Raw genomic sequence first — 27,965 nt, 5'->3', positions numbered from 1 at the left:
CTTCACTGTCACCAAGAGGTTGCAATGTGATGATCTAACCCTGGGTAAATTCCTCTTGTAATGGAAGAGCCTGTTATATCGCCTGAACAAAAATGGAGGGTTAATAGCTGAGGGCATTGCATCTTCAATGATGAAAAGAGAGAGTCTTTTGCTGGAAAAATAAATCTTGTTAGTTGAAGAAGCCATCCTTGTTTATACAGAGATCGTTAGTGATGTGGCCAGAATAGTTACTGCAATGCCACCCACCCAAGTCAGTGTCGAAAGATTAATACAGAGGAGTCGGAATCGGAAGTACAAAAAACTGAGGAGTCGGAACATTTATCTACCGACTCCACAGCCCTGATAAAAACTCACTGAAACACGCATGAAAACTGATGTAAACTCTGCAAGTGAAATCTGAGCGGTTTTCCTATCAGTTTGTATGCACGTATGGTGTGAACGAGCCTTAAAACTAAACTAATCAGCTAAAGGGTTTGCCAAAACAGTTGCATTTAAAGCTTGCCATGAATGATAACTTTCATAATTCCTTGTGTTCTCAACCAAACTGTCAAGTCATCATAGTGTCATAACTGATGACAGGTGCAGCACCATGGTATCTGCACATCAAACAGAGCCTGAAGCTGGCCTGGCCATACTTGGATCGAAATTTGGCCAGCCCAGCAGGGACCAGCCGCATTTCAATCCATATTTGGTTGAGCAGAAGTCAATCTACTTCTGTTCAACCGCCCTGTCGGTACTTTCTCACTCGATCAGCGCCACAGGCAGTAGGCTGCAGCGCTGACTTGCGTATTATGTTAGTGAAGCCTACCCACTTTTAGAATACAATAACACTGCAGGGTTGGATTCCCGCATCTACATCAAGTGTGTGGATGAGAGAATCGTGTCTTTTTTTTTTTCTGCGTTCAACTGGATGGTTGAATTAAAAAAAAAAAAAAAAAACTGACACATGTATGGCCAGCCGCTTTCCGATAGCAGCTTCCTTGACTGTAAGGGATAGGAGGGTTTAGTTCTGCATATATGCCAAACTCCAAGAAAATTCAAAAATATCCCTCGCGATGGGACTGCACCCGTATTCCAAGGGTAATAGCTTCTTTTGTCTAGGGCAGCAGTCCCCAACCTTTAAGTGCCAGGGACCAATTTTTGCAGGGCCGGTGGGTTGGAGTTAGCAAGTTGTTGTTTGGGGGCTGGGTGATATTGTTGCCACTCACTGATAGGGTTTTAACAAGAATCTCTGTGCAGTCAAACCTCTTTGCTAATGATCTGTCTTTACAGAACGCTAGCAGAGAGGTTTGACTGCAAAGAGACTCCTATGGAAACGCTGTCAGTGAGTGGATCACTGCACAGAGCTCACGAGCACCTCAGATCACCATGCTCCTGCATCTATTCATCTCTCCTCACCTTGTACCTGGGAGAAGGTGGTTTTGTTCCAAGCCCTGTATGTGTTTGTTGTGCCCTGGGGCAACAGAAGAGGAGAGCAGCTGCAACTTATTGCCAGGGGGCACAGCTTCACTTGTTTGCCAGCTGCTCACCCCCTGCTATGCGGCAATTGAATATAATAGCCCTGCATTGTAGCCACACAGCAGGCGGTGAGCCGCGGGCGACCAAGTGAAGCTCTGCCCCCTGTCAATAATTGGCAGCCGCTCTCCTCCTTTTAACCCCCGGTGCACGACAAACACATAGGGCAGAAATCCAAGCTGCCGCCAACCTCCTGCTGCGCAGCCCAGGCCTCGAACAGGTCAGGGACGGGCACCGGTCCAGGGCTTGGGGACAGGAAAATCTGTTATACTTACCTGATCCTCTGCTACCCCAGCAGATGGCCTTCCCCCACGTGCTTTGGTGTCGTGATTCATGCAGAGCTATGGACCCTGCTCTGGTCTTAATGATGCCAGAACCCTAGACTGCTGGAGCGTGGAGGAGAAGAAATTGCAGGAAAGAGCAGAGGGTTGAGTTAAGCCTAGTACACACGCAACGAATTTCCGCTGACCGATCGTCCGTCTTTTGTCCAGAGTGGTGTCTGTTGGTTGGAATGTGCCTAGACTGCACACGAATTTTCCCGCACAACAAAATTCTACTTCAGAATTGATGTCATGTGTTGGCTAGCTTTCTTTGTGTTCTTTCTTCTCTGAGCATCCCCAGTCTTGCTCATAAGATTTTTCCCTGTCGCAATCTGTACTGACAGCACGAAAATCGGATGTGTTTTAACGATGGACAAAAATTTTATAGCCTGCACACCAGGATTTTTTCGGCCGAAATTTTGGAGTCGGTTGTCGGAAGCATCATACTAACAAGCCGAAAATCGGCAGGTCGGACGAAAATTCCAGGCCGAATTTCAACTCGTGTGTACGAGGCTTTAGTCTTTTTTGTTCTACTAGACCAAATTGAGCAATTAACCCTTGCAGTGTGGGTACAGTCTTATTTTTTAGTTTCCTGCAATGACTAGGGTGATGCTTTAGTTCCACATTTGGACTTATTCACTCGGGTGCTCAGCCCTGTACAGCGTGAACAGTCCTGTGTTTACTTTTCTGCTTTAGCGATCAACTGTGTGCAGGCAATTCATATTAGTGAATAGATTGCATCTGCTGTGCCTATTCTTTGCACAGCTGAGTTTGACACTTACACAGGGGTGGGTGCATGGACCTCGACAGCTGTGCATCTGCCGTTATGTATTTGTTAGACTTCACTGTAAGGGTGAGTCTGTGCAGCTGATGTGTGTCCATTCACTAATATGAACTGCCTGCATGCAAACAGAAAAGTAAATATAGATGTGAATGAGCCCCTAGCTATCTTTCGTGTGTGAATCCACAGTAGTTCTTAACCACTTTAAGACCGGAAGGATTTGCCCCCTTAATGACCAGGCCCTATTTTGCGATTCGACACTGTGTTAATTTAACGGATCGTGCGTCGCTGTACCCAAATAAAATTGGATGTCCTTTTTTTTTCCACAAATAGAGCTTTCTTTTGGTGGTATTTGATCACCTATGCAATTTTTTTATTTTTTGCACTATAAACAAAAAAGAGTGAAAATTTTGAAAAAAAAACTATTTTTCACATTCTGCTATACGACATTCTCAAAAAAATCGCAATAAGCGTATTTTGATTGGTTTGCGCAAAAGTTATCGCGTCTACTAAATATGGGAAAGATTTATGTCATTTTTATTGTTTTTTTTTCTTACTAGTTTTTTTGCGGGATTGCAACATTGCGGTGGGCAGATCGGACCCCTGACTGATATTTTTGACACTTTTGGGGAGAACCAGTGACATTACTACAGTAATCCGTGCTATATATATGCACTATTACTGTAATAATGACACTGGCAAGTAAGGGGTTAACATTATGGGTGATCAAGGGTTTAAATGTAAGCCTAGGGTGGTGATTCTAACTTGGGGGGGGGCTTCTGAAATGACCATAGAGACATGTAATCCTATATAGAAGGATCACATGGGCTCTATGATCATTGCAGGGAGAAGAACGGTCGGCTGTGTTTACAACAGCTGACCAATCTCTCTCAGTGGGGAAGGATTGCGGGTGTCAGGTGGCAATCAGAGCCACCTGACACACGCATTGGCTTCCCCGCTGACGATCGGGGGCAGGAGCGCGCTGCCGGTTGCGTGCGCTTGCCCCCTAGCCTCCTGAGAGCGAGCGACGTATACCTACGGTGGGGAACAGTCTTGTGCTCGGAAGGATCAGCAGATTAGGCAAGTATATCTCCACTCTTTACCCCTAGACAAAAACAAGCAGTTAACCAATGCAAAGGAGTTCTTCTTTAGTCCCAGACTGACAAGAAGTTGGAAACATTTTCTTGATCAATCTACTTTTTATTAGTTGGATTGCCCTTTCAGGCTTACTTGCCCATCATTCTTGTTTCCACTTCTTTAGCTGACTGGTCTAAATCGTTAGGTAAAGGTCAGGCTGCTTCTGGTGTTTATACTAATTTTATTGATTGCATTGCCCAAGACAGTTGCATCACATTTTATGTGGACACGGTGCTGGATTCTAAATGTGTACTTTCTCAGGCATCCTTTTCTTCACTTCAGATTTGCAGGGTGATCTGGCTTAACAATGGTGGAACAATAGCGTAAGAAGCTTTTTAAAATAACTACTTTATTGTGGAAGAATGTCTTTTCAGCTCTTGGCTGGAGGAAATTATGAAAAAAAGCAGTAGGAGTTAAAAGTACTCGCATACCCCAACTATTAAAAAATAAGGATAAGTGGCAGAGGTTGACTCCTTATTCTGGCACAGATGTTTCTTTATGTCAGGTTCCAGTTCCTGTGAGTCAAGTTCCAGTTCCTGGGCCCACAAGTCTTCTGCCACTACCTTTGGCTCACGACTTATAAAACTGCTAGGAGGGAGCGGGGGCGTGGCTTGCCAAGTGCTGTGTTTTGGAATGGACACACACATAGGGTGTCTCCTTACTAGCTGGCTAGCCAAAGGAGACCCCAGCAAACCAGAGAGAGGGGGTAGTGGTTTGGAGATTGGCAAGTCCATAAAAGAGAGATATTCTAAGGAAGACTACACATATTATATAAGTCTTATCTTTCATCACTGAAAAAAATGAATAAATATGGGATTTAATATATTTATGTTTTACAGACACTAAAATATGTATTCTATGAAGAATACCCACTAACCCCCCCACCCCCCCCCCCAAAAAAAAAAACTGTGGCTGTTGACTTTTAATAAACAGCTATTCAGCTGTACCAGGATCCAGTGCTGTCCTCACCAGAGCCGGTTTCTTTACCCCAGGACCGGCCCCTTAACTGTGGCCAGCCAGATTTGACTGCTTGCGACTTCACTACCAGCTGCCTAGTGCACATGCCCGAGTCGCGCTGCGATTACTGAATGGTCCCGCAGTCTTCTGGGACCTGTGATGTGCCCCACGGGACTGGGGGCAGGGAAAGGGGGATCCGAGCGAAAGTGGGGGAAAAACCAGGTACCTCCCCCCCCCAAAAAAAAAAAAAAAATGTGCCAACCAGTTATGGGGGGGGGGGGGGGTGGAGGAGATGGAGGAACAGCGGAACTTTCCCTTTGAGAGAAGTATTTAAGTATTGTAGGACATAGGAAAACGACTTTGAACGAAAATGCTTGTTGACTGATAAAGTCCATGTGACATCTAGGATCAGCTCATATGTTTGTTGCCCCCTTCAGATTGGGGTGATCTTCAATTCTAAACAGGAAAAGGGCGTGTGCCAGCCTAGTGTAGTACCACAAAACACCCTTTATTAATAGAAGTACACATAAATACACAGGCTTTGAATACACAAGCATGTTGTAGACCAAATGACAGGATCTCTTAGCATCTAAAAGGACTGAATACCAAAAATGATGATCTATGGAACACTGCGCTGCACAATGCAAGAACTGCATTTCAAGGGGTATACCCTGTTCTTTAGAGCTCAGAGGAATGGTGTTTTGTGGTAATGCACTAGGCCAGTGCGCCCTATTTTATTTATGTTTCTGGCAAGATCTTCCTTCATTGTTTTAAAGGAAATGTTTTTGCTGGCCATAGCATTAAGTGCTAGGCTCAGTTCACACTGGGGCGACTTGTCAGATGACTTAGTCTCCTGACAAGTCGCGCTCCATTCAGTTCAATGGAACCGTTATAATCAGAGCGGCTCAAGTCGCTCAGATTCGGAAAAAAGGTTCCTGCAATACTTGGGGGTGACTTTGGAGCGGCTTGCATTGACTGACTTCTATTAAAGAAGTCCTTGGCAAGTCGTGCTCCAGGGGGCGGCTTCGGAGTTGGGCGACTTTGAAGCCACCCTCAGTGTGAACCGAGCCTTAAGGTTCACCCTTGCAGGTTCCAAATACAGTATTGAAAAATGAAAGAAAGTACCTGTTTGCCAGTGGCAGCCAGAACAGTTCTTTACACATTTTCCATCCTTAGTGTGTGTGTTTTATTATTTTTTTTAATTTTGCTTCTACCTATGTGGGCTATTTTGTATTGTAGTTAGAATGATATATGTTCCTATAAATGTATATTTGCTAAAAAAAGCAAACGATTTACTGAGTGGATTAATGTACTGTGCACTCTGTGGTTACAATAGTGCCTTTAACATATACTCTTGAGGTGCACTTTCCATAACTGTCCCCCTTTCCTCCACAAGCAATTTGGTAATTCTTTATACTTGTAACAGCTTATCTAAGATATTTGCTCTGCATATTATCTGGCTTTTCACAGTCCCCAAATTTCTTAAAAGTTAACACTTTACTTTGCGTGTGCAGTGTGGTCTCCATTTACTTTGATGTAAAGCACACTCACAGCTTGTCAGTTTGGAGGCACACTTTTTATTGAGATGAACAGGTTGCACATAAGAGAATTTTTTGCAGCAGCAATTCTAGTAAAAATATAGAGGCGCCTGTAACTTCGTATGGAATTATGTTTACCTCCCTTACTGCTGTCCAAACCTTTGTACCGGTAGTGCTATTCCTAAAACTGCAATTGCTCGGTGACCACCCTGGCTTCCAGTATTTGTTTGGCCCTAACTTTAGCTGAATATTTATTTTTTAAAAAATGTATTGTGTGATTATGGTTTTAATGTTTGCTATCTTTTAAAGAACCGAGCAGCGATGATGAATCTTATGAAGTATTGGACCTCACGGATTATGCTAGACGACATCATTGGTGGAGTCGAGTCTTTGGACGAAACTCTGGGCCCCTAACAGAAAAGTATTCTGTAGCTACTCAGATTGTAATGGGTGGAGTAACAGGCTGGTAAGGTGACACTTATATTTTTTAATAATTTAAACTGTTTTTTGCTTTTATGGGAAAACTTAACCACTTAAGCCCTGGAAGATTTTACCCCCATTCCGACCAGGGGGTATTTTGCGATTCGGCACTGCGTGACTTTAACGGACAATTGCGCGGTCGTGCGACGCTGTACCTAAACAAATTTGGCGTCCTTTTTTTCCCACAAACAGAGCTTTCTTTTGGTGGTATTTGATCACCTGTGCGATTTTTTGATCACGCGCTATAAACAAAAAAAGAGCGTCAATTTTGCAAAAATAACAATATTTTTCACATTTTTTTTATATGAAATTCCCCCCAAAAAAATGTAAAAATCCAAATTTTTTAACATTTTCGGCCAATTTGTTTCATGCTACCTATGTTTGGTAAAAAAAAATCGCAAAAAGCGTATTTTGATTGGTTTGCGCAAAAGTTATCATGTTTACTAACAAAGGGAAAGATTTTTGTCATTTTTGTTGTTTTTTTTTTTTAACGCGTAATGGCGGCGATATTCGATTTTTTTTGCGGTACTGCGACATTGCGGCGGACAGATCGGACCCTTGACTGACATTTTTGACACTTTTGGGGTTACCAGTGACATTTCTACAGTAATCAGTGCTATATATATGCACTGTTACTGTAAAAATACACTGGTAGTGAAGGGGTTAACTTTATTTGGGAGGGAGGGGCTGTGTGTGTCCCTAGGGGCGTGCTTTCTACTGTGATTGGCTGTGGCTTCAGCTGTAAGGACACTGATCAACGGATCTACATAGTAGATCCATGTGATCTGTGTCTTTGCAGCGAGGAGAATGACAGGCAGCTTGTTTACACAAGCTGCCTGACATTCTCCCTCTCCCCCGCCGATCGCCGAGTGACCGGCGGACATCGAGTCCGCTGGTCACACGCGCGGGGGGGTCCGTGACCACGCGGGAGCGCGCCTCCGGGGGCGCGCGCTCGCTCCCTAGACCCTCACAAGCAAGCAACGTAGCCCTACGTTAGTTTGCCTGTGAGGGGCTGACCGCCGACGTAGATAGTCGTGCGGCGGTTGGCAAGTGGTTAAATATAACCTAACACAATGGACACTGTCCTCCACTCACTCTGATGGTAATACCCTTGACCTTGTTTTCTCCTAAGGTCAAGGGTATTACTCTCTCTGATCACAACCTCCACACTTTCACAGGGTCCTCGTCTTCTACCACCTATCTCTCCAAGCAGTAAACAATTACCAGTAGAAACCTTCCCCACTTTATTCCTTCTCTTTTCTACTCCACAGCTGACCACCTCTATGACTAAAATCTCACCCCCTGACCTTGCTACTTCTGTCTGCAACAGTTCACACCCACACTGGATTCTCTTACGTCTCTCACTACGCAAAGTATCAGGGCCCGACCATTACAACCTTGGCAGACAGAAATCTTAAAAGATATAGCCGTGCACTGGAGCGATTGTGGTATAAAACCAAATCCCTGCAGGCATTCACACTATTTAAATCTGCCTCCTTAAAATACAATTCCTCCCCACCTCCCCTTGCTGCCAAACAAGCGTTCTTTGTCACTATCATTAACACTCATTCAGTCCTTGTTGTCTCTTCTCTACTTTTAAAGTGACTGTAAATGCCAGATTTAGAAAAAAAAAAAAAAACATGTTATACTTACCTGCCCTGTGCAGTGGTTTTTCAACAGAGCAGCCTGGATCCGCCTCTTCCCAAGTCCCTCTTTGCTGCACCTAGCCTCTCTCTCCTTTTTTATTCCCCTCACAGCAAGCAGCTTGCTGTTGAGGCAACCGAGCTGAGCTACAGCTCCATGTGTCCATTCAGACACTGAGCTGCGGTTCGGCTCCTCCTCTCTATCCTGATTGGCTAACTGACTTTGATTGACAGCCACAGGAGCCAATTGCACCGCTGCAGTGTCTCAGTCAATCAGGAGGGAGAGTCCCAGGCAAACGGGGGACTCGTGGACATTGCTGGTCAGAGATGGGGCTAAGGTACGTTTTAGGCAGTGCTGGGGAGGCTGCTGCACACAGAAGGCTTTTTATCTTACTGCATAGAATGTATTAAGATAATAAACCGTCTGCCTTTACAACTCCTTTAACTTTTTACTTTCTCCACCACCTTCACCCAGTAACTTGCTCACTGATCACAAGATTGCTAATTTACTTCAAAAACAAGACTGATGAAATTTTTGGGGGCATCTCCAATGCGCAGACATCTAAACCAGTTAACCCACATTGTACAAAACCACCCTCAGCACTTTCCTCTTGAACTTGCTACTACCGAAGAGGTTGCTAAAGTTTTTGCAGAAGCCCACCTTACCACCTGTCCGCTGAACCCTGTTCCCTCGCAACTACTATGGTCAACCTTTTTTATCCTATGCACCCTCACTCAAATCTTTAATCTCTCCCCCTCTACTCTCACCTTCCCCCTCCCCTCTAAAAACATGTAATGATCACCCCCATACTTAAAAAGCCCTCACTTTACCCCACCAGCCTGAACAACTTAAGACCCATCTCCTTGCTCCCGTTTACCTCTAACCTTTTAAGAACGCTTAGTATACAACTGTCTGAGCTCCTACCTCAGTGAACAACCTTCTTTACCCTTTCAGTCTGGCTTTTCCTTACTACACTCCTCTGAAAATGCCCTACTAAAACTCACTAATGATTTACTAACTGCTAAAACCAATGGCCACTACTCCATACTCATACTACTAGACCTCTCTCTGGCCTTTGATACTGTTGATCATCCCTTCCTCCTCAAAAAACTCCACACTCTTGGCCTGCAATACTCTGCTCTCTCCTGGTTCGCCTCCTACATATCACAGCGTTCCTTTAGTGTTACCTACAACTCTGCCCCCCCTCTCCACCTTCTCTTTCTGTAGGGGTCCCCCAAAGGTTCTGTCCTGGGACTTTTCCTCTTCTCCATCTACACCTCCTTCCTTGGCCACTTGATAAACTCCCATGGCTTCCAGTACCATCTCTGCTGAGGATACCCAAATCTGTTTCTCTACTCCTCACCTCACTCCTTTAGTCTCCTCTCGCATTACTAACTGACATATCAGCATGGACGTCACACCACTTCCTCAAACTCAATCTTTCTAAAACTTAGTTCATAATATTCCCTCCTGCCCATGCCCCCTCCCCTGACTTCTCCATCAAGATCAGTAATACAACCATCAGTCCCTCCCCTCATGCCAGGGTGCTAGGTGTAATCCTGCACTCCGACCTGTCCTTTCAGCCCCAAATCCAGTCACTATCAAATCTTGTAGACTCAACCTCTGTAACATCTCCAAAATACGCCCTTTTAAACCGCTGAAACCACTAACAAATTATTCACTCCCTTGTTATCTCTCGCCTTATTATTGTAACACCCTCCTCATTGGCCTACCTCTTCGCAGGCTATCCTCTCTTCAGTCTAGCAAGAATGCTGCTGCCAGATTCACCCACCTTGCCAACCATTAAGTGTCTGCTATCCCTCTCTGCCAATCCCTCCACTGGCTTCCCATTTCCCAACAAATAATATTCAAAACCATAATCTACAAAGCCATTTACAACTCTGATAAAGAAAAATTAAAATGGTTCCACACAGTGGTTATGTGAGCTATATTTCAATATGTAAAGAGCTGCTGCCATCACTAAAACAGGGTAATAAAATTGCTAAGTGGGTATAGATCTGCTATGTAAGATAGATCAAAGGTTGATTGATTGGTACTGTTTGCAAGGTAAAAGTGTCAAGATCCTTTATGTGACAATGTGTTGTTAAACCAATCAATCAACCTATAAACTATCTTACAGGGCAGCGCCATACCTACTTTCCAATTTTAATTACAACTCTGCCCTGATGTACATCACCAATCTTGTCTCCAAATACCACCCAAGCCGTCCTCTCCACTTCTCCCAAGACCTCCTTCTCTCCAGCTCTCTTGTCTCCTCCCACGCTCTTCTCCAGAACCTCTCCTATCCTCTGGAACTCCCTACCCCAATCTGTCTGGCTATCTCTTACTCTGTCCACTTTTAGGGGATCCCTGAAAACTCATCTCTTCAGGGAAGCCTATCCTGCCTTCAGCTAATAACCAAATCTTCTATTTCTCCCATAATTTTATCCCTCACAATTATTACCTTTTGTTCCACCAGTCCCTCCCTATAAGTTTGTAAGCTCCAAGGAGCAAGGCCCTCCTAACCCTCTTGTATTGAATTGTATTGTTTCTGTATTGTCTCCCTTTATATTTTAAAGTGTGGCGCAAACTGTTGGCCCTATAAAAATCCTATATAATAATAATAAAAAAAAAATACATATTTAACCTATAAAATTTGAACAGTCGCATAATGCTTATGTACGATTTAGTATCATTTTTGGCCTGATTTCCTACTGTCCAAGTAGTTATCAAAAAGTTTAATGTACAGTATCTCACAAAAGTGAGTACACCACTCACATTTTTGTTAATATTTTATTATACATTTTCATGTGACAACACTGAAGAAATGACACTTTGCTACAATGTAAAGTAGTGAGTGTACAGCTTGTAAACAATGTACATTTGCTGTCCCTTCAAAATAACTCAACAGACAGCCATTAATGTCTAAACCGCTGGCAACAAAAGTGAGTACCCCCCCTCCAAATGAAAACGTCCAAATTGGGCACAAAGTGTCAATATTTTGTGTGGCCATCTTTATTTTTCAGCACTGCCTTAACCCTCTTGGGCATGGAGTTCACCAGAGCTTCACAGATTGCCAGTGGAGTCCTCTTCCACTCCTGTATGACGACATCACGGAGCTGGTGGATGTTAGAAACCTTGCGCTCCTCCTCCTTCTTCTATTTGAAGATTGCCCACAGATGCTCAATAGGGTTTAGGTCTGGAGACATGCTTGGCTAGTCCATCACCTTTACCCTCAGCTTCTTTAGCAAGGTAGTGGTCATCTTGGAGGTCTGTTTTGGGTCCTTATCACGTTGGAATACTGCCCTGCGGCCCAGTCTCCAAAGGAGGAGGATCATGCTCTGCTTCAGTATGTCACAGTACATGGTTCCCTCAATGAACTGTAGCTCCCCAGTGGCGGCAGCACTCATGCAGCCCCAAACCATGACATTTCCACCACCATGCTTGACTGTAGGTAAGACACACTTGTCTTTGTACTCCTCACCTGGTTGCCGCCACACACGCTTGACACCATCTGAACCAAATACGTTTATCTTGGTCTCATCAGACCACAGGACATGGTTCCAGTAATCCATGTCCTTAGTCTGCTTGTCTTCAGCAAACTGTTTGCGGGCTTTCTTGTGCATCATCTTTAGAAGAGGCTTCCTTCTGGAACGGCAGCTATGCAGACCAATTTAAAGCTGTGTGTGGCGTATGGTCTAAGCACTGACAGGCTGACCCCCCACCCCTTCAACCTCTGCAGCAATGCTGGCAGCACTCATATTTCTATTTCTCAAAGACAGCCTCTGGATATGATGCCAAGGACTTGCACTCAACTTTTTTTTCGACCATGGCGATGCGTGTTCTGAGTAGAACCTGTCCTGTTAAACCGTTGTATGGTCTTGGCCACTATGCTGCAGCTCAGTTTCAGTGTCTTGGCAATCTTCTTTTAGCCTAGGCCATCTTTATGTAGAGCAACAATTCTTTTTTTCAGATCCTCAGAGAGTTCTTTGCCATGAGGTGCCATGTTGAACTTCCAGTGACCAGTATGAGAGAGTGATAACACCAAATTTAACACACCTGCTCCCCATTCACACCTGAGACCTTTTAACACTAACAAGTCACATGACACTGGGGAGGGAAACGGTCTAATTGGGCCCAATTAGGACATTTTCACTTAGGGGTGTACTCACTTTTTTTGCCAGCGGTTTGGCCATTAATGGCTGTGTTGAGTTATTTTGAGGGGACAGCAAATGTACACTGTTATATAAGCTGTACACTCACTACTTTACATTATAGCAAAGTGTCATTTATTCAGTGTTGTCACATGAAAAGATATAATAAAATATTTACAAAAATGTAAAGGGGGGGAACTCACTTTTGTGAGATACTGTAACTGTATATACATTTTATCATTTAAAAAAAAGAAAGGATTAGCAGAAACAAATAACTTATTTTCTTCATTCCACAGCGTTAAAAAAAAAACATAAAAATGTTTTTACCATTAGGCCAGTGTTGACAGGGGATTTGTTGGCCTTAGAGCTGCTTCTCTCTCAATACAAGTCTATAGGAATGCAGAAACATCTTGAAGCAGGTCATAAGGTGGACAACTCGGGGTCCAATGCACCTGCCATAAATTAAGAATGATCTCGGAGCTGATGTCAAATACTAGTTGGTCAATACTATTAAAAAACGCATCCAATTCACATATATGTGAACTGAGTCTTATGGTTGTTTTGTTAATGTAACATTTAATTTTTAATTCCGAAAGCCCTAGCTACCTATAAGCACAGAAAAAGCATATGTTTTTTTCAACTATGTTTGATAGTTAGGACATAATTTCCTTGCATCACGAATATATTCGGAAGTAATCATTGGTTTTCTTCTACAGGTGTGCGGGCTTTTTGTTCCAGAAAGTTGGAAAGCTTGCTGCAACTGCAGTTGGTGGTGGCTTCCTTCTACTTCAGGTAGTGAACTGTTACATAGGAACTCTTGCTTCATTAGATAATGAAATACTGTCAGCCAAAAATGTTTTTCCTGCATTAGTTTTGGCTATTTCATGCTGGTAAAACCTCCGTGGCAATGTGGAAAGCTACATTGAGTAGATAGCAGAATTATATCGGTTGATACAAAATGATTTTAAGTGGTTCTAAAGACTCAATGTTTTTTTACCTTCATGCATTCTATGCATGATAATAAAAAACCTTCTCTGTGCAGTAGCCCCCCTAATACTTACCAGAGTCCCATTGCGATCCAGTGATGTGCACGAGAGCCTCGGCTCCCTGGGGACTCACCCTCCTCATTGGCGGGGACAGTCATTTAGAGCCAATGAGGAGAAAGAGGGGGACCAGGCTGAACCACAACACTGTGTGTAAATTAACATGCAAAGCGGCGGCTCAAGAGCGAGCCTGCTCGGTTGCTCTCATAGAAAGCTGCTTGCTCTGGGGGCACTCGGCAGGAGAGAGGAGCCAAGAGCACTGGTGGGGGACCCGAGAAGGAGGATCGGGGCTGCTCTGTGCAAAACCACTGCACAGAGCAGGTATGTATGTTATTTTGTTATTTTAAAAACACACACACACACATATATATATATATATATATATATATATATATATATAATATAATATATATATATTTTTTTTTTCTTTAATATTTCTTTAAAGTAGACATGTTAAAAACGAGTATAAGTGGCAAGTGGCCTATGCTTTAGTTGTTTAGTAAAGACCAAATTTGTGTTGTTTTTTTTTACACTAATTAAATGCTTTTGTTTTTCTAGATCGCGAGCCATGGGGGTTATATACAGATAGATTGGAAAAGGGTGGAAAAGGATGTTAACAAGGCTAAGAGGAAGATAAAGAAACAGGCAAATAAAACTGTACCAGAAATCAACAATATAATTGAAGAGGTAAGATGATGTTTTCCGAGTTACTGTGTTCTGTTTTAAAGCACCTTATGATTTAGGCCGTTATGTTTTTTTTTTTCCTCATACAAAAAAATAATAATATACCATAGCTACAGAAAAATACAGACTGGCATAAAAGAGTTTGTAAAGGCAGAAGGATTTTTTTTACCTTGCTACATTTCATGCAGTAAGGTAAAGAAAAAAACCTTTCTCTTACGTCCTCCGACAGTCGCCGCCTCTTCATATTCGTCACATATGGGGTATTAGACTTTGCTCCGAAGGAGTAGCTAGGCAACAGAATATGTTAACAATAAAGCTTTAACATATCCCACCCTCAAGGGGTGGTCCCCTCAGTCAATACCCTCCTACTTCCTGCAACCATATCTCAGTTTTAATGTCTAGCTTGTCAGGAGTGGCTGGCTCTCTCTGTGCTGGGACTTTCTGTCCCAGACTCTTTCTTCTTTTTAATATTTTGTTTGAGTTTTCTCTCTATCTTTACTTAGCTGTTATTTTTGTCAGCATTAGTTAGTTCTTCGGACGAAGAGGATCATGCGGACTGGGTCTCGGGCTGATCCCCCTGGTCGCAGGTCGTGGGTCAGTGGCTTCCCAGTCTGCCATCGAGCGTTCAGCCAGGTAACGCTCCTGGCACAGTGAACGACCCATCCCTGTTCGGTGCAGGGATGATTGGTGAGGTGGCTACCTCACCGGACGCTGTGCGGTTTCTTAACCTCCATTGTGTGCGTCTTGAATTGCGACTCTCCCTGCCTCATGTGCAGCGGTTTGTTCGCCTGTGCGGGTTCCCCACGCCATGTGAGGTAAGTGTATTTATGTGGGGACCTGTCTGTCTGGGGGGGTCTCAGTCTGGGACTGTGTAACCTGCCTTTTATCACACTGCTTTGTCTCCCTATCTCTCGGCTGCATGCTGTGGGCTGCAAGGGGGGGGGGAGCTGTATGACACTGTGTGTGTCAGGCTGGGCAGTGTGAGAAGCTGTGTGCTGTGGGGCATGTTTTTTCTTGGCATGTTTGGGCATATACAGCGATCGCTGCGGCGATCTAACATGTATCCTTATATTGGGATGTAATGTGTGTGTTTTTTATGCACTGTGGAGCGGCGTTTTCGGCGCCAAACGACGCCATTTTACCGGCGCCCGCTCCGGCCGCATGGTTTACATGCACGGCGGCCATTTTCTTGTAGCCTCCATAGGCTTACATAGAGCGCCCTGGCAGCATCACTTCCTCTTTCCAGGAAAACCGATCGAGGCAGCAGCAGCAGCGGGGTCTCCTCAGGTTTTATCCTTCTGTTCTTGCTATCCATTGCCTGTATTCAGTTGTATATTCCCTGTGGGGGTCTCATTGTGCCTGAGTGTGGTGCGGTGGGCTGCGCTTGCCGCGCTTGCTAAAAGGGGGCAGTTAACCCTTGGTTGTCTGGCATTACAGGGGCAATGGATTCTCAGGAGGGCAAGTTTCCTACAGTATTGGTGGAAAGCCAGGGGACCGCTGTTTCCCCCCCAGGGGGGGATTTAGCCACTATTGTGGCTGGCCTTGCTGCCCAGGTGCAAATGCTGGTGGCTGCTCAATCTACTAAACGGCCCAGAGTTGCTCTGTCCTCTGATTCTGAGGGTGAAGGTGATGGGGCTGTTCTGGCAGGGACCTCCTTATCGGGGTCCCGCTCCTCTCTTGATCTAGTGGGGTCTGAGGTAGAGGCTGAAGTTGAGGGGGTTGATAATTCTCCCCCTGGCTCGCCTGAAGAGCTTGCAATCATGGATGAGTTGATTGCTTCCATTAAGCAGACGCTACGTTTGCAGGACGAAGTGTGTCCCCCCGCTGCCTTGGCGGCTTATGGGACGCAGAGGAAACGCAGGACGCCGCAGGTTTTTCCCTGCAATGCTGATTTTCAGCGCGCTGTTAAGGATCAATGGCGCGATCTGCGCAAGCCTTTTGCGGTACCAAGTAAATTCAAGCTGCGTTATCCTTTCTCGCCTGCCACTGATGAACGGTGGTGTGTGCCTCCACCAGTGGATCATGCAATTGCGGTTTTGAACAAAGCCACTGCGATTCCTGCAGAGGGTTCCCCTGTTTTCCGTGATGCCACGGATAGGAGACTGGAGTCTCTTGCCCGTCATACTTATTCTGTTACGGGTTCTATGCTTAAGGCTCTGTTTGCTTCTCTCATGGCGGCCCAGGCGATCGCAAGTTGGACGCAGATGCTTAGGCGCGTCCTAGTGGCCGATTCGGCCTCGGCGGCGACCCTGGATATGGTGGATCAGATCCACCAGGGTGTCATGTATCTGTGTGATGCGGACCTGGACCTGATTCCGTTGGCTGCACGTGTGCACAGCGTGGCGGTGTTGTCTCGCCGCCTGGTTTGGTTGAAATGTTGGTCGGTGGACCAATCTTCCCGTAAGACCTTAGCCAATCTGCCTTATGATGGGTCTCGCCTTTTTGGGGAGTCCCTGGATGTGTTGATTAAGGGGATCACCGGGGGTAAGAGCACTCTCTTGCCCCATTTCCCCAAGGCTAAGGGGGCTTCTGGGAAGAAGCATGCTAATTTTCGGCCCCCTCAGGGGTCCTTTCGTGCCTTTCGGCCGCACTACAAGGGCAAACCGTTCAAAGGCCAAGGCTCTCAGAAGAAGCCCTGGTCTGGGAAACAGAAGTCCGGCCAATCCGGACCTGCAGCCCATAACAGTTCGGCCTGAAGGGGCGCCCTCACCCAGTTTTGGGGTGGGGGGACGCTTGCTCGGTTTTCTTCAGCCCTGGTTGGCCCGTGTGCGGGACAGATGGGTTCTGGAAATCGTTCGATCTGGTTACAAGATCGAGTTTCTCTCTCGGCCGGAGAGCAGATTTTTTCCCTCAAATCTTCAACTGTCTCCAGAGCGCCTGCGGGATCTGCACCTGGCGGTGCGGGACCTAAGGGCTCAGGGAGTGGTGGTTCCGGTGCCTCATCGGGACAGATTTCGGGGGTTTTATTCCAATCTGTTCACCGTGCCCAGGAAGGAGGGCAAGGTTCGTCCGATTCTGGACTTGAAGGCTCTGAACCGCTCTGTGCGGGTTCGCAAGTTCCGCATGGAATCCCTGCGCTCGGTGGTGGCTGCCCTCGTTCCGGGGGAATTCATGGCCTCCATCGATTTGAAGGATGCGTACCTTCACATCCCCATATTCGAGGGTCATCAGAGATACCTTCGATTTGCCATTGCGGAGGATCACTACCAGTTCGTGGCGTTGCCCTTTGGTCTCGCCTCGGCTCCGCGGGTCTTCACCAAGGTGCTTGCACCGGTTCTGGCATTATTGAGGGCCCAGGGCATTTCTGTCCTGGGGTATCTGGACGACATTCTGGTTCGGTCTGCGACCAGTCAGGGTCTGGAGGAGGACCTGTCTGTCACAATGCAAACTCTGCAGGAGTTTGGTTGGACGATAAATGTTCCAAAGTCGACACTGAGTCCGTCGGTTCGTCTCCCCTATCTGGGAATGATACTGGACTCGGTGCAGGCGAAGGTCTTCCTGCCGGAAGACAAACTCAGGACTCTTCAGGAGGAAGTCGGGTCCCTCAGGGACGTTCCGCACTCGTCTCTGCGGACGTGTATGAGATGTCTGGGATTGATGGTCTCGGCCTTCGAGGCGATTCCTTTCGCGCAGTTTCACACGCGGGGTCTCCAAGCGGAGATCCTGTCCAGGTGGGACGGGCGACCTCAATCTCTGGATCTTCAGATCTCGTTGAGTCATCGCACCAGGGAAAACCTTCTGTGGTGGCTCCAGTCCCCGTTGGTGTCCGGGGGCAAGTCGTTTCGTCCGATCTCGTGGACGGTAATCACCACGGATGCCAGCCTGTCGGGCTGGGGTGGTGTTCTGGGCGTTCTGTCCGCCCAGGGGACCTGGTCGGAGGGGGAGTCTTCCCTCCCGATCAACATTCTGGAATTGCGTGCGATAAGGCTCTGTCTTCATCGCTGGACGGACCGGCTGCAGGGCTGCCCGGTTCGGGTGCAGACGGACAATGCCACGGCGGTGGCCTACATCAACCACCAAGGGGGCACCAGGAGTGCCCGAGCGGCTCGAGAAGTGGCCGACATTCTATCTTGGGCCGAGACTCATGTCCCGGCGATAACGGCGGTTCACATTCCGGGAGTGGAGAACTGGCAGGCGGACTATCTGAGTCGCCAGACCCTGGATCAGGGGGAATGGTCTCTCCACCCGGCTGTCTTCCAGATGTTGTGCGCGAAGTGGGGTCTTCCTGATGTGGACCTGTTCGCGTCTCGCCTCAACTACAAGGTGAAGAGGTTCGTGGCAAGGACGCGCGACCCTCGGGCAGACGCGTCGGACGCGTTAGTGGCCCCGTGGCATCAGTACAGGCTGATGTACGCGTTTCCACCGATTCAGTTGCTGTCCAGGTTCCTTCGCAGGTTACACTCGGAACGCAGCACGGTGATTCTTGTGTCACCGGACTGGCCTCGCCGGTCCTGGTACGCAGACCTCGTGAATCTGGCGGTCGACGCCCCTTGGCGTCTGCCTCTTCGAGACGATCTACTGTCTCAAGGACCGATTTACAGTCGCTGGCTTTGACGGCCTGGCTGTTGAGACCGAGGTCCTGAAGGAGAAGGGTCTCTCTCCAGAGGTCGTTCATACTTTGATCAACGCGAGGAAGTCTTCCTCGGGGAAGGTTTATTACCGTACTTGGAAGGCCTATTTTGCCTGGTGTGAGTCCAGGGGGTTTTCACCCCGCACGTACTCGGTTTCCCGTGTGCTGTCTTTCCTTCAGACGGGTGTCGATCAGCGTTTGGCGCTGGCTACGATAAAGGGTCAGGTGTCTGCGCTGGCCGTTCTGTTTCAACGTCCCGTGGCTTCCAACTCCTTGGTTGGCACCTTTATTCAGGGTGTGCGGCATCTGGTTCCTCCTAGGAGGGATCCTTTGCCCCCTTGGGACTTGAATCTCGTTCTATCTGTGTTACAACGTGCTCCTTTTGAACAGATCAGGGAGATCTCGTTGTCTATGTTGTCCAAAAAGGTCGCCTTTTTGGTGGCGATCACTTCGGCTCGCAGAGTGTCGGAACTGGCGGCTTTGTCCTGCAAGTCTCCGTACCTGGTTGTTCATTTGGATAAGGTGGTCTTGCGACCTAATCCTTCTTTTCTGCCGAAACGAGTTTCGGAATTCCATCTTAACGAGGATATTGTTTTGCCTTCGTTGTGCACGAAGCCTAAACATCCAAAGGAGGTGAGATTGCACTCTCTGGATGTTGTTCGGGCGATAAGGGTTTACCTTAAATCGACTGAGTCTTTTCGTAAGACGGACTCCTTGTTTGTTCTTCCAGAGGGTCCTCGGAAGGGCATGGCGGCTTCGGCCTCTACCATCGCCAAATGGATCAGGCAGACCATTGAACAGGCCTATGCCTTGCAGGGGAAGGTTCCCCCTGTGCCTGTGAAGGCGCACTCTACTAGATCTCTGAGTACGTCTTGGGCCTGCCGTCATGGGGCTTCTGTAGCCCAGGTGTGTAAGGCGGCGACTTGGTCAACCGTGCACACTTTCACAAAATTCTACAAAGTAGATGTTCAGGCATCGGCGGATGCTTCCTTTGGCCGCAAGGTTCTTAGTGCGGCTGTTCCCTAGGGTCCCTTGTTGGGGACTCCTGGCTGTTGGGATTGTTTTTTGTATCCCCTGGGTTTTTTGTCTTTTCCTGGGTTGTTGCTCCTGTTGAGCACTTATTTTTGCTGTTGCCCAGCTGGTTTCCTTCCTTTGGTAAGGTTCCTTTCTTTGATGTGGAGACTGCGTTGCCTTTCGGCGCGGATGCGTTTCCCACCCCTCATGTTTGCACTGCTTTGGGACGTCCCCATATGTGACGAATATGAAGAGGCGGCGACTGTCGGAGGACGTAAGAGAAAACGGAATTTTTGTAAAATCTTACCTGTAAAATTCCTTTCTCTGAGTCCTCCGACAGTCGCCGCCCCCGCCCCTCTCTTTGGGGTTTGAATGTATACTCTACTGCTATTCCACTAAAACTGAGATATGGTTGCAGGAAGTAGGAGGGTATTGACTGAGGGGACCACCCCTTGAGGGTGGGATATGTTAAAGCTTTATTGTTAACATATTCTGTTGCCTAGCTACTCCTTCGGAGCAAAGTCTAATACCCCATATGTGACGAATATGAAGAGGCGGCGACTGTCGGAGGACTCAGAGAAAGGAATTTTACAGGTAAGATTTTACAAAAATTCAGTTTTTGCATGCAGCCCCCCTAAATACATACCTGAGCCCTATCCTGATCCAGTGATCCAAGGCTCTCCTGGGTCTCTCACTCAAGATTGGCTCAGATACAGCAGCTCCCGCTGCTGTCAATCAGAACCAGCGATGGGGGGGGTGAAGCCATAAGACACACAGAGCAGGGCTCAGGAGCGAGCACATGAGTGCCCCCCATAGCAAGTGGCTTTCTATGGGGACACTCGGTGGGGGGGTGGAGCCAGGAGCTCCAGCAGGGAATGCTGAATCGGAGGATCGAGGCTGTTTTGTGCAAAACCATTACATAGAGAAGGTAAGTATAACATGTTTGTTATTTGAAGCAAAATAAATTAGGCTTTACAATCACTTTAATCCTAGTACAGTTCAAGTGGAGCCCCCCCAAAAAAAAAAAAATTAAGTCAGCAGCTACACATAGACCTTTTAAAATAAGGACATTTACCCGTCCCAGGATCCAGCGCTGTCCTCATCTAATCCGATTCTTTAATTGGCTTCAGGTCCAGGCTTCAGCTTTTTAACTAAGGGAAACCAGCAGTGAAGCCTTTCGGCTCCACAGCCGGTTTCCCACCGCACATGTGTGAGCCGCGTTGTGCTTTTTGAATGGTCCTGCATTCTTCTGGGACCTGTGATGTGTCCCAGAAGGCTGTGGGGGAAGGAGGGGGGGCCAGAACTTCCACTTGGATTACCTCAGAAGAGAGCGGGGGATGCAAATAAGCTGAAATTCCACTTTAGTGCCGGTTCACACTTGTGCGATGCGGGAACGCTGCGAATATGCAGCGTGTTCCCGCATCGCATCCGCACATCTGGCAGTTCACACTGCCATATGCGATACGCAGGGGGTGTCAATTAAAAGTTAACGACACCCCCAGTTGCGATCGCATATCGCAGTGCGATCTGCAAGTTCGCACAGAATCGGATCGCACAAGTGTGAACCACTGTGCGATCTGATTCTGAGGCGGCTCAAAAAAAGCCTCATGTGCAAGTTTGCTGCGGATGCGCTGCAAATTCAGCCATACAAAGTGTATGGCTGAACTCGCATCCGCACATGAGATTGCATGTAATGAAGGAGCACTTAGTGCCGGTTCACACTTCTGCGGTTTGCGAGATCGCATGTAATTCGGAGCGCACTGCTCCTTCATTACATGCAATCTCATGTGCGGATGCGAGTTGCTTGGCGGGCGGCCTCTAGTGACAGCACAGCCGTTTCCTCTTCCTTTCAGATCAGCGTGCTGCAGACTGTTGGCTCTCCTTCTTTCTCTCTCCTTGCTGAGTACATTTGGAGGCGTTTCTGCTATTGCAGCGCTGCTGGGACTTGTAGTGGCACTGGAGACAGCGGTGGGGGTGGGGGTGTTCACAGCTTGCACCAGTCTCTGGTGTCTAAAGTAGACATGGTTTTACAAAAGAGACCTGTTAAAAATCGCCCTCTGCCTTCACCTGTTTCCTCTGCCTCCTTATATTCTGAGGCTGATTTGGCCGCCACGGACGTGTCACCCCACGGGGTCTGTGTTTGCGCACATGCTCCGACAGTGAGGATGATTGCTCTTCCACTACATCTGCTCAAGAAAAGGCGCTTGTGAAGGCACTGATTGTATCAGTCTGGGAAACCTTAAACATGGAGGACACAGCATATGCTGCGTCCGCTGCACTGGTGCAATTTGGCACCTGCAGACCATCCAAGGTGACTAAGGTGTTCCCCTTTCCTGCCTATTTTGACAAAATTGTCGCAAGTCAGTGGGGGCCCCCTAAACACATGGTCGGGATACCTAAGCGTTTTGCTAGGAGGTATCCTTTTGAGGAGTCCCTCTTAAAAAAAACTGACAGTGCCACCGTTGGTGGATTCTCAGGTTTCCAGGTTAAATAAAATCACATTGCTTCCAGTGGAGGACACTCCGTCCTTTAAAGCCCCTGCAGATAGGAAGGCTGAATCTCTGGTCTGCCATCTTTTTACCATGGCAGGTTCAATCCTGAGGCCGGTGTTTGCCATAACCTTGGTCTCCCAGATCTTGACCGAGTGGACGAAGCTTTTACGCCAGGATTTGAAAGAGGGTCAGCATCCTCATGAAACTGGCGGAGCTGGTGTACCAGTTGATACAGGGGTTACAGTACATTTGCGATGCCTTCCTGGATGCAGCTCCTTTAGCCTGCAGGATGTCGGTGACAGCAGCGACCTTGCACCGCATGATTTGGTTGAAATGCTGGTCTGCGAACCAGGTCTCCACAAAGGTGCTGACGGACCTCCCCTTTGTGGGAGACCACTTGTTCGGAGCTTCCATGGAAGAGATCATTAAAGGTCTCACAGGGGGCAAGAGCACCTTGCTTTCGCAGATTACAAGAAAACAGAGAGCCTTGCTGCAAACGTGGTCCTGTCTTTTCGGCTCCCAAGCGGCCTTTTCGTCCTGCAGGATCGTAGTACAAGGGTTCTAAATCCTCCTGTTCCTTCGCAGGTTCCAAGAGACCCTGGGGTGGTAAGTCTAAGACAGGCTTCTCTGGTCTCGCAGACAAGCCCCCCTCTGCCTGAAGGGACGTGCTCACCCACACTAGGGGTGGTGGGACATCTTCGCTTCTTGCCGGACCCGTTGATCTCATTCATTCAAGACAAATGGGTCCTTGAGTTGATCCGGCCCAGTTACAAGATAGAATTTCGATCCTTTCCCCCGGCAAGATTCTTCCTGTCCAACCTGCGCCTTCTTTGAGCGGTGCAGGATTTACTGTCACAAGGAGTCATAGTACCAGTTCAAGAGTCGGATCAGTTTCAGGGGTTTTATTCAAACCTATTTACGGTTCCCAGAAAGGAGGGGATGGTTCGTCCAGTCTTGGACCTCAAGACACAACCGCACTTTGTGCGGTTTCAGAAATTCAGAACGAAGTCCATTCGCACAGTTGTGGCTTCCTTTCAACAAGGGGACTTTCTGGCCTCCATCGATATCAAGGACACTTGCCTTCATATTCCAATTTATATAGGGCATCAGTGTTTTCTTCGCTTTGCCATAGGAGAGGAGCATTATCATTGTCTCGCCTCAGCTCCACAGATGTTCACAAAAGTGTTGGCCCCGGTGTTAGCCTTACTAAGGCAGCGGAGGATCTTGGTACTGGGGTACCTGGATGATCTTATTCTTAGGGCAGAGTCGTCGTATGTCCTGAAGGAAGACCTGGATGTCACAGTGCAAAGTCTGAAAGAGTTAGGTTGGATTCAGCCTCAGCCTGGGTGTTTTTTCCAGAAACAAAAGTTTTGAAATTGCAGCATGCGATTCGGCTCCTCTTGTCCAATCGCCGGTCATCTCGCAGAACTGCTGGGCCTGATGGTTTCCACCTTTTGAGGCTGTTCCCTTTGCTCAGTTCCATACCAGACTTCTGCAAAAGAAGATTCTAACCAAATGGGACAAGAATCCACAGTCTCTAGACAACCCGATCCTGTTGAGTCGGGGTGCAAGAGAGTCTCTGATTTGGTGGTTCCACTCCCCAGAGCTTCAACAAGCAAAGTCTTTTCTCCCCCTGTACTGGACAGTGGTTACCACGGACACCAGCCTATCTGGGTGGGGAGGTGTCCTGGGCACGGAATCGGCCCAAGGGTTCTGGTCTCGGGAGGAGTCCAGTCTGCCGATCAACATCCTGGAAATTTGGGCGATCAGGCTTTGCCTGTCCCAGTGGATGGATTGTCTGCAGGGGTGTCCAGTAAAGACTCAAATCGGACAAAGCCACAGCTGTGGCATATGTCAATCATCAAGGGGGCACCAAAAGTGTGCTAGTGGCTGAAGAAGTGGCCGGCTTTCTAAGGTGGGCAGAACACTTTGTTCCGGCCTTCTCTGCTGTGCACATTCCTGGGGTGGAAAATTGGCAGGCGGACTACCTCAGACTACCTCAGTCGACAGGCACCGCCAATAGTCCTTTTCACCCGGAGGTGTTTCAACAACTGTGTCTCTGGTGGGGGGCCCCTGATGTGAAGCTATTGGCCTCTCGTCTCAACCGGAAGGTTCCAATGTTTGTAGCAAGGTCTCAGGACCTTATGGCAGACGCCACAAACGCTCTGGTGGCCCCTTGGGGCCGGTATCGTCTGATTAATGTCTTTCCCCCACTACAGCTTCTGCAGAGACTTTTGCGCAGAATCGAGGCGGAAGGAATTCCAATGATTCTGGTGGCCCCAGACTGGCCTCATTGGGCCTGGTACGCAGGCCTGATCAGACTGGTAGCCAATGCCCCTTGGCGGCTTCCTCTCAGAGAAGATCTTTTGTCTCAAGGACCCATCCTCCATCCTGCTTTACGGTTGCTGGCTTTAACAGCCTGGCTGTTGAAAGCCAGATACTGAAGGATAGGGGACCTGTCGGATTCGGTGATTCCTACTCAGTTCTCTACTTCTCAGAAGATTTACCATAGAGTTTGGAAGTCGTATATTACTTGGTGTCAGCCTGGGGGGGTTTCAGTATCACATCTGCTGGAGTTTCTACAAAGAGGTGTAGATCAGCGTTTGGTCCTGGGCACCACCATTAAGGGCCAGATTTCAGCCTTGGCAATTTTTTTCCAAAGGCCATTGGCCACAAATTCCTTGGTTCACACCTTTGTGCAGGAAGTTCGCCACCTGGCTCCTCCGGTATGGTCCCTGGTGCCTCCGTGGGATCTTAATTTGGTACCGCTGGTTCTTCAAAAACCACCCGTTGAGAGTATTCGTGAAATTCCTCTGCTTACCTTGTCACAGAAAGTGGCTCTCTTGGTAGCTATTACTTCTGCATGCAGAGTCTCTGAGTTGGCTGCATTGTCCTGTCGGTCTCCTTACCTGGTGGTGCTCTGTCCCTGTCATTCGTTTCGGGGTTCCACTTAAATGAGGACATTGTGTTGCCTTTGTTGTGTCCTAAGCCAAAACATCGAAAATAAGTTGCCTTGCATTCTTTGAATGTGGTCCGGGCCATCAGGGTGTGCTTGATGGCGATTGAGTCGATTCGCAAATCGGATTTCTTGTTTATTCTTACGGATGGTCCTCGTAAGGGGCAGGCTGCGTCTGCTGCGACCATTTCCAGATGAATCAGGCAGACGGTGGTGCAGGCCTATTTAATTAAGGGTCAGGTTCCTCCTTTCCCTGTTAGGGCGCATTCTACCAGAGCGCTTAGTGCCTCCTGGGCCTTCCGGCATCAGGTGTCAGTGGTCCAGGTTTGCAAAGCGGCCACCTGGTCGTCTGTACACAATTTCACCAAGTTCTACAAGGTGGATATTTTTGCATCTGCAGATGCTGCGTTTGGCCACAAGGTTTTGCAGGCCGCTGTGGCAGAGACTTCTGCCTCCTGAGGGTGTTTTATTTCTGGTAGGTGAGCTCCAGTTGTTCCCAGTTGAGCTCCTGGTTTACCTGGTTGGCTAAGTTTAGCCCTTTTTGGGAATTATGTTTATTGCTGTGTTTTTCCCACCCCTCATGCTGACACTGCTTTGGGACGTCCCATTTGTCAAAGAAGATACGAAGCTGTGTCTGTCAATGAACGAAAGAGAAAACTGGATTTTTGTCTTACCGTAAAATCCTTTTCTCTGATATTTATTGACGGACACAGCACCTACTCCTCTATGGAGTTGGGTTGTGTAGTCTTCTGACACTGCTTGTTACAAAACTGAGATCCTAGAGCAGGAATTGGGAGTATACCCCCCTGGGATTGCCCTATAGGTTAAGCTTTACCCTTTTCCGCCTAGTGTCCTACTCCTAGGAAGAGCAGCATAACCCATCTGTCAAAGAAGATATGAAGCTGTGTCCGTCAGTGAACATCAGAGAAAATAATTTTACGGTAAGACAAAAATCCAGTTTTTCTCTTTCGTTCATTGACAGACACAGGTCCAGAATCTTCTTAACCATTGGGTTATGCTGCCCCTACAGGAGTAGGAAACTAGGCAGGACAAAGCTTTACCACGCCTATGGTGCATTCCCAGGGTATATTCTCCCAAACTCTGCTATAGGCATCCAGTTTTTTTTCTGCCTAGTCAGGAGTAAGGACCTAGTTCCTTGCTGTGATCTCTGGTTCTAGCATTTTTTTCCTTTTTAAAATGAATTTTTTCCTCTTTTATTATTTTCTGTTCCTGTGAGAACTACAATCAACTTCTGGACTGGTCGACGGACTGGATATTATAGATCCTTGAGGTCTCCCCAGTCTGGCCAGCGAGCTTGCGCAGGCCTCGGCTCTGGGCTAGGTCGGCTGCGCCATAGCCCCACTGGACGGGGGCTGGCCTGCGAGTTAAATGTCTTGCAAGGACGCATACGACCTGGTCCCGGCTCGAGTCACAGCGTGCCTCTTGGCCTGCGGCACTCCCATTCCGATGGTGCGGTGGTTTGCCCGGAGCGGTGCCCACCCGGTTCTATGATGTGGTAAGTAGTGTCCCCCCCTCTCCCCTGGTGGTCTTTTCGGGTGGACATGGGCCCCTCCCTGGGACGGTCGGACTCCCAGGTTCCCCTCCCTTCCCCCCCAGCCCCTCTAAACTGTCACTGTGGGTCTTTCGGCCTTCCCCCTCCATTGCCCTGGGTGGTCGGATCCGCTGAGGCTCGCGTCCTGGCAGCGGGGTGCCCTCAAAATTTAGGCCGCAGCTTGTGGCATACTAGGTCATGCAGTCCAGTTGGGAGCCGCCGTTGGAGGGCGACCCCAGTGGGTCTAGCAGAAGCCCTTAAATTCCCCCTTGGTCATCTGCAGGACTGAGGATCCGTGCTATTTGCGGCTGGGGCCCCCACAAAAATTTAGGCCGCAGCGTGTGGCCTGCTGGGCCATATGGTCAGCTTGGCACCTCCCTTTTAGTGACAGTCTTGCCGCAATTTTTGTGTGAGCGGGGGTACCCTGCCTGCGCGTACGCATCACGACACACAATTAATGGGGGCTATGTTCTATTATGTCCTCTATGGTGGGCTCCTAGGTGACCCCCTTGTCTTTTGTGGGGTCTCAAGGTTGATCCATATGTGGACCCTTGGCCGGCGACCCCTTGCAGGATCACAGTCGGCGGTCTCCCCTGATTAATTTTCGGGGTGAGCTTTGTACGTAGTGACCCTACTAGGTCTGCGCCCACGCACTTCGAGTGCTCTGTTAGTGAGGATGATTCTCCTTCTACTAAAACCGCCCATGAAACAGCGCTGATGGATGCACTGATTTTATCAGTGCTGGCAACTTCAAAAATGGAGGATGCAACTGCTGCTGTGTCGGAGGCGCCGATCCCCTTTGGTACCCACAGCCCCCCAAAAGTGGCAAATGTATTCCCTTTTCCCGCCTATTTTGACAAAATTGTTGTGAGTCGGTGACCTAAATGCAATAGGTCGATGCCTAAGCGTTTCGCTAGACAGTATCCCTTTTAAGAGTCCCTGTTAAAAAAGTGGACAGTCCCAACTGTGGTGGATTCTCAGGTTCCAGGCTGAATAAATGTAATCAAAATCCTGTGGGGGAGGAGTCTACAACTTTTAAAGACCCCTTTGACAAGAGAGCCGAGACTTTGGTCTGCCACATGTTTACTGTGGCCGGTTCGGTTCACCATAGCATTGGTGTCTCAGACT

The 27,965-nt window shown here is 47.8% G+C and overlaps 2 protein-coding genes across 2 annotated transcripts in view; one reads left to right on the top strand and one right to left on the bottom strand.

Annotated features, from left to right (window-relative positions):
- Positions 1-27,965, bottom strand: part of KDM6A (lysine demethylase 6A) — a 794,872-nt gene that overhangs the window by 556,948 nt on the left and 209,959 nt on the right. The window lies entirely within an intron of this gene.
- The window catches only part of FUNDC1 (FUN14 domain containing 1), a 39,926-nt gene that overhangs the window by 7,301 nt on the left and 4,660 nt on the right, over positions 1-27,965 (top strand). Inside the window, exons 2-4 of the mRNA XM_082248368.1 lie at positions 6,558-6,714; positions 13,243-13,318; positions 14,128-14,256. Coding sequence (XP_082104494.1) covers positions 6,558-6,714; positions 13,243-13,318; positions 14,128-14,256 — 362 coding nt within the window. The remainder of the gene's footprint in view (positions 1-6,557; positions 6,715-13,242; positions 13,319-14,127; positions 14,257-27,965) is intronic.

This window comes from Pelophylax lessonae, assembly GCF_965119305.1.
Source record: "Pelophylax lessonae genome assembly, chromosome: 2".
Classification (NCBI taxonomy): Eukaryota; Metazoa; Chordata; class Amphibia; order Anura; family Ranidae; genus Pelophylax; species Pelophylax lessonae.
Note: the sequence above shows the minus strand (reverse complement) of the source record. Positions and strands in the feature narration are given on the sequence as shown.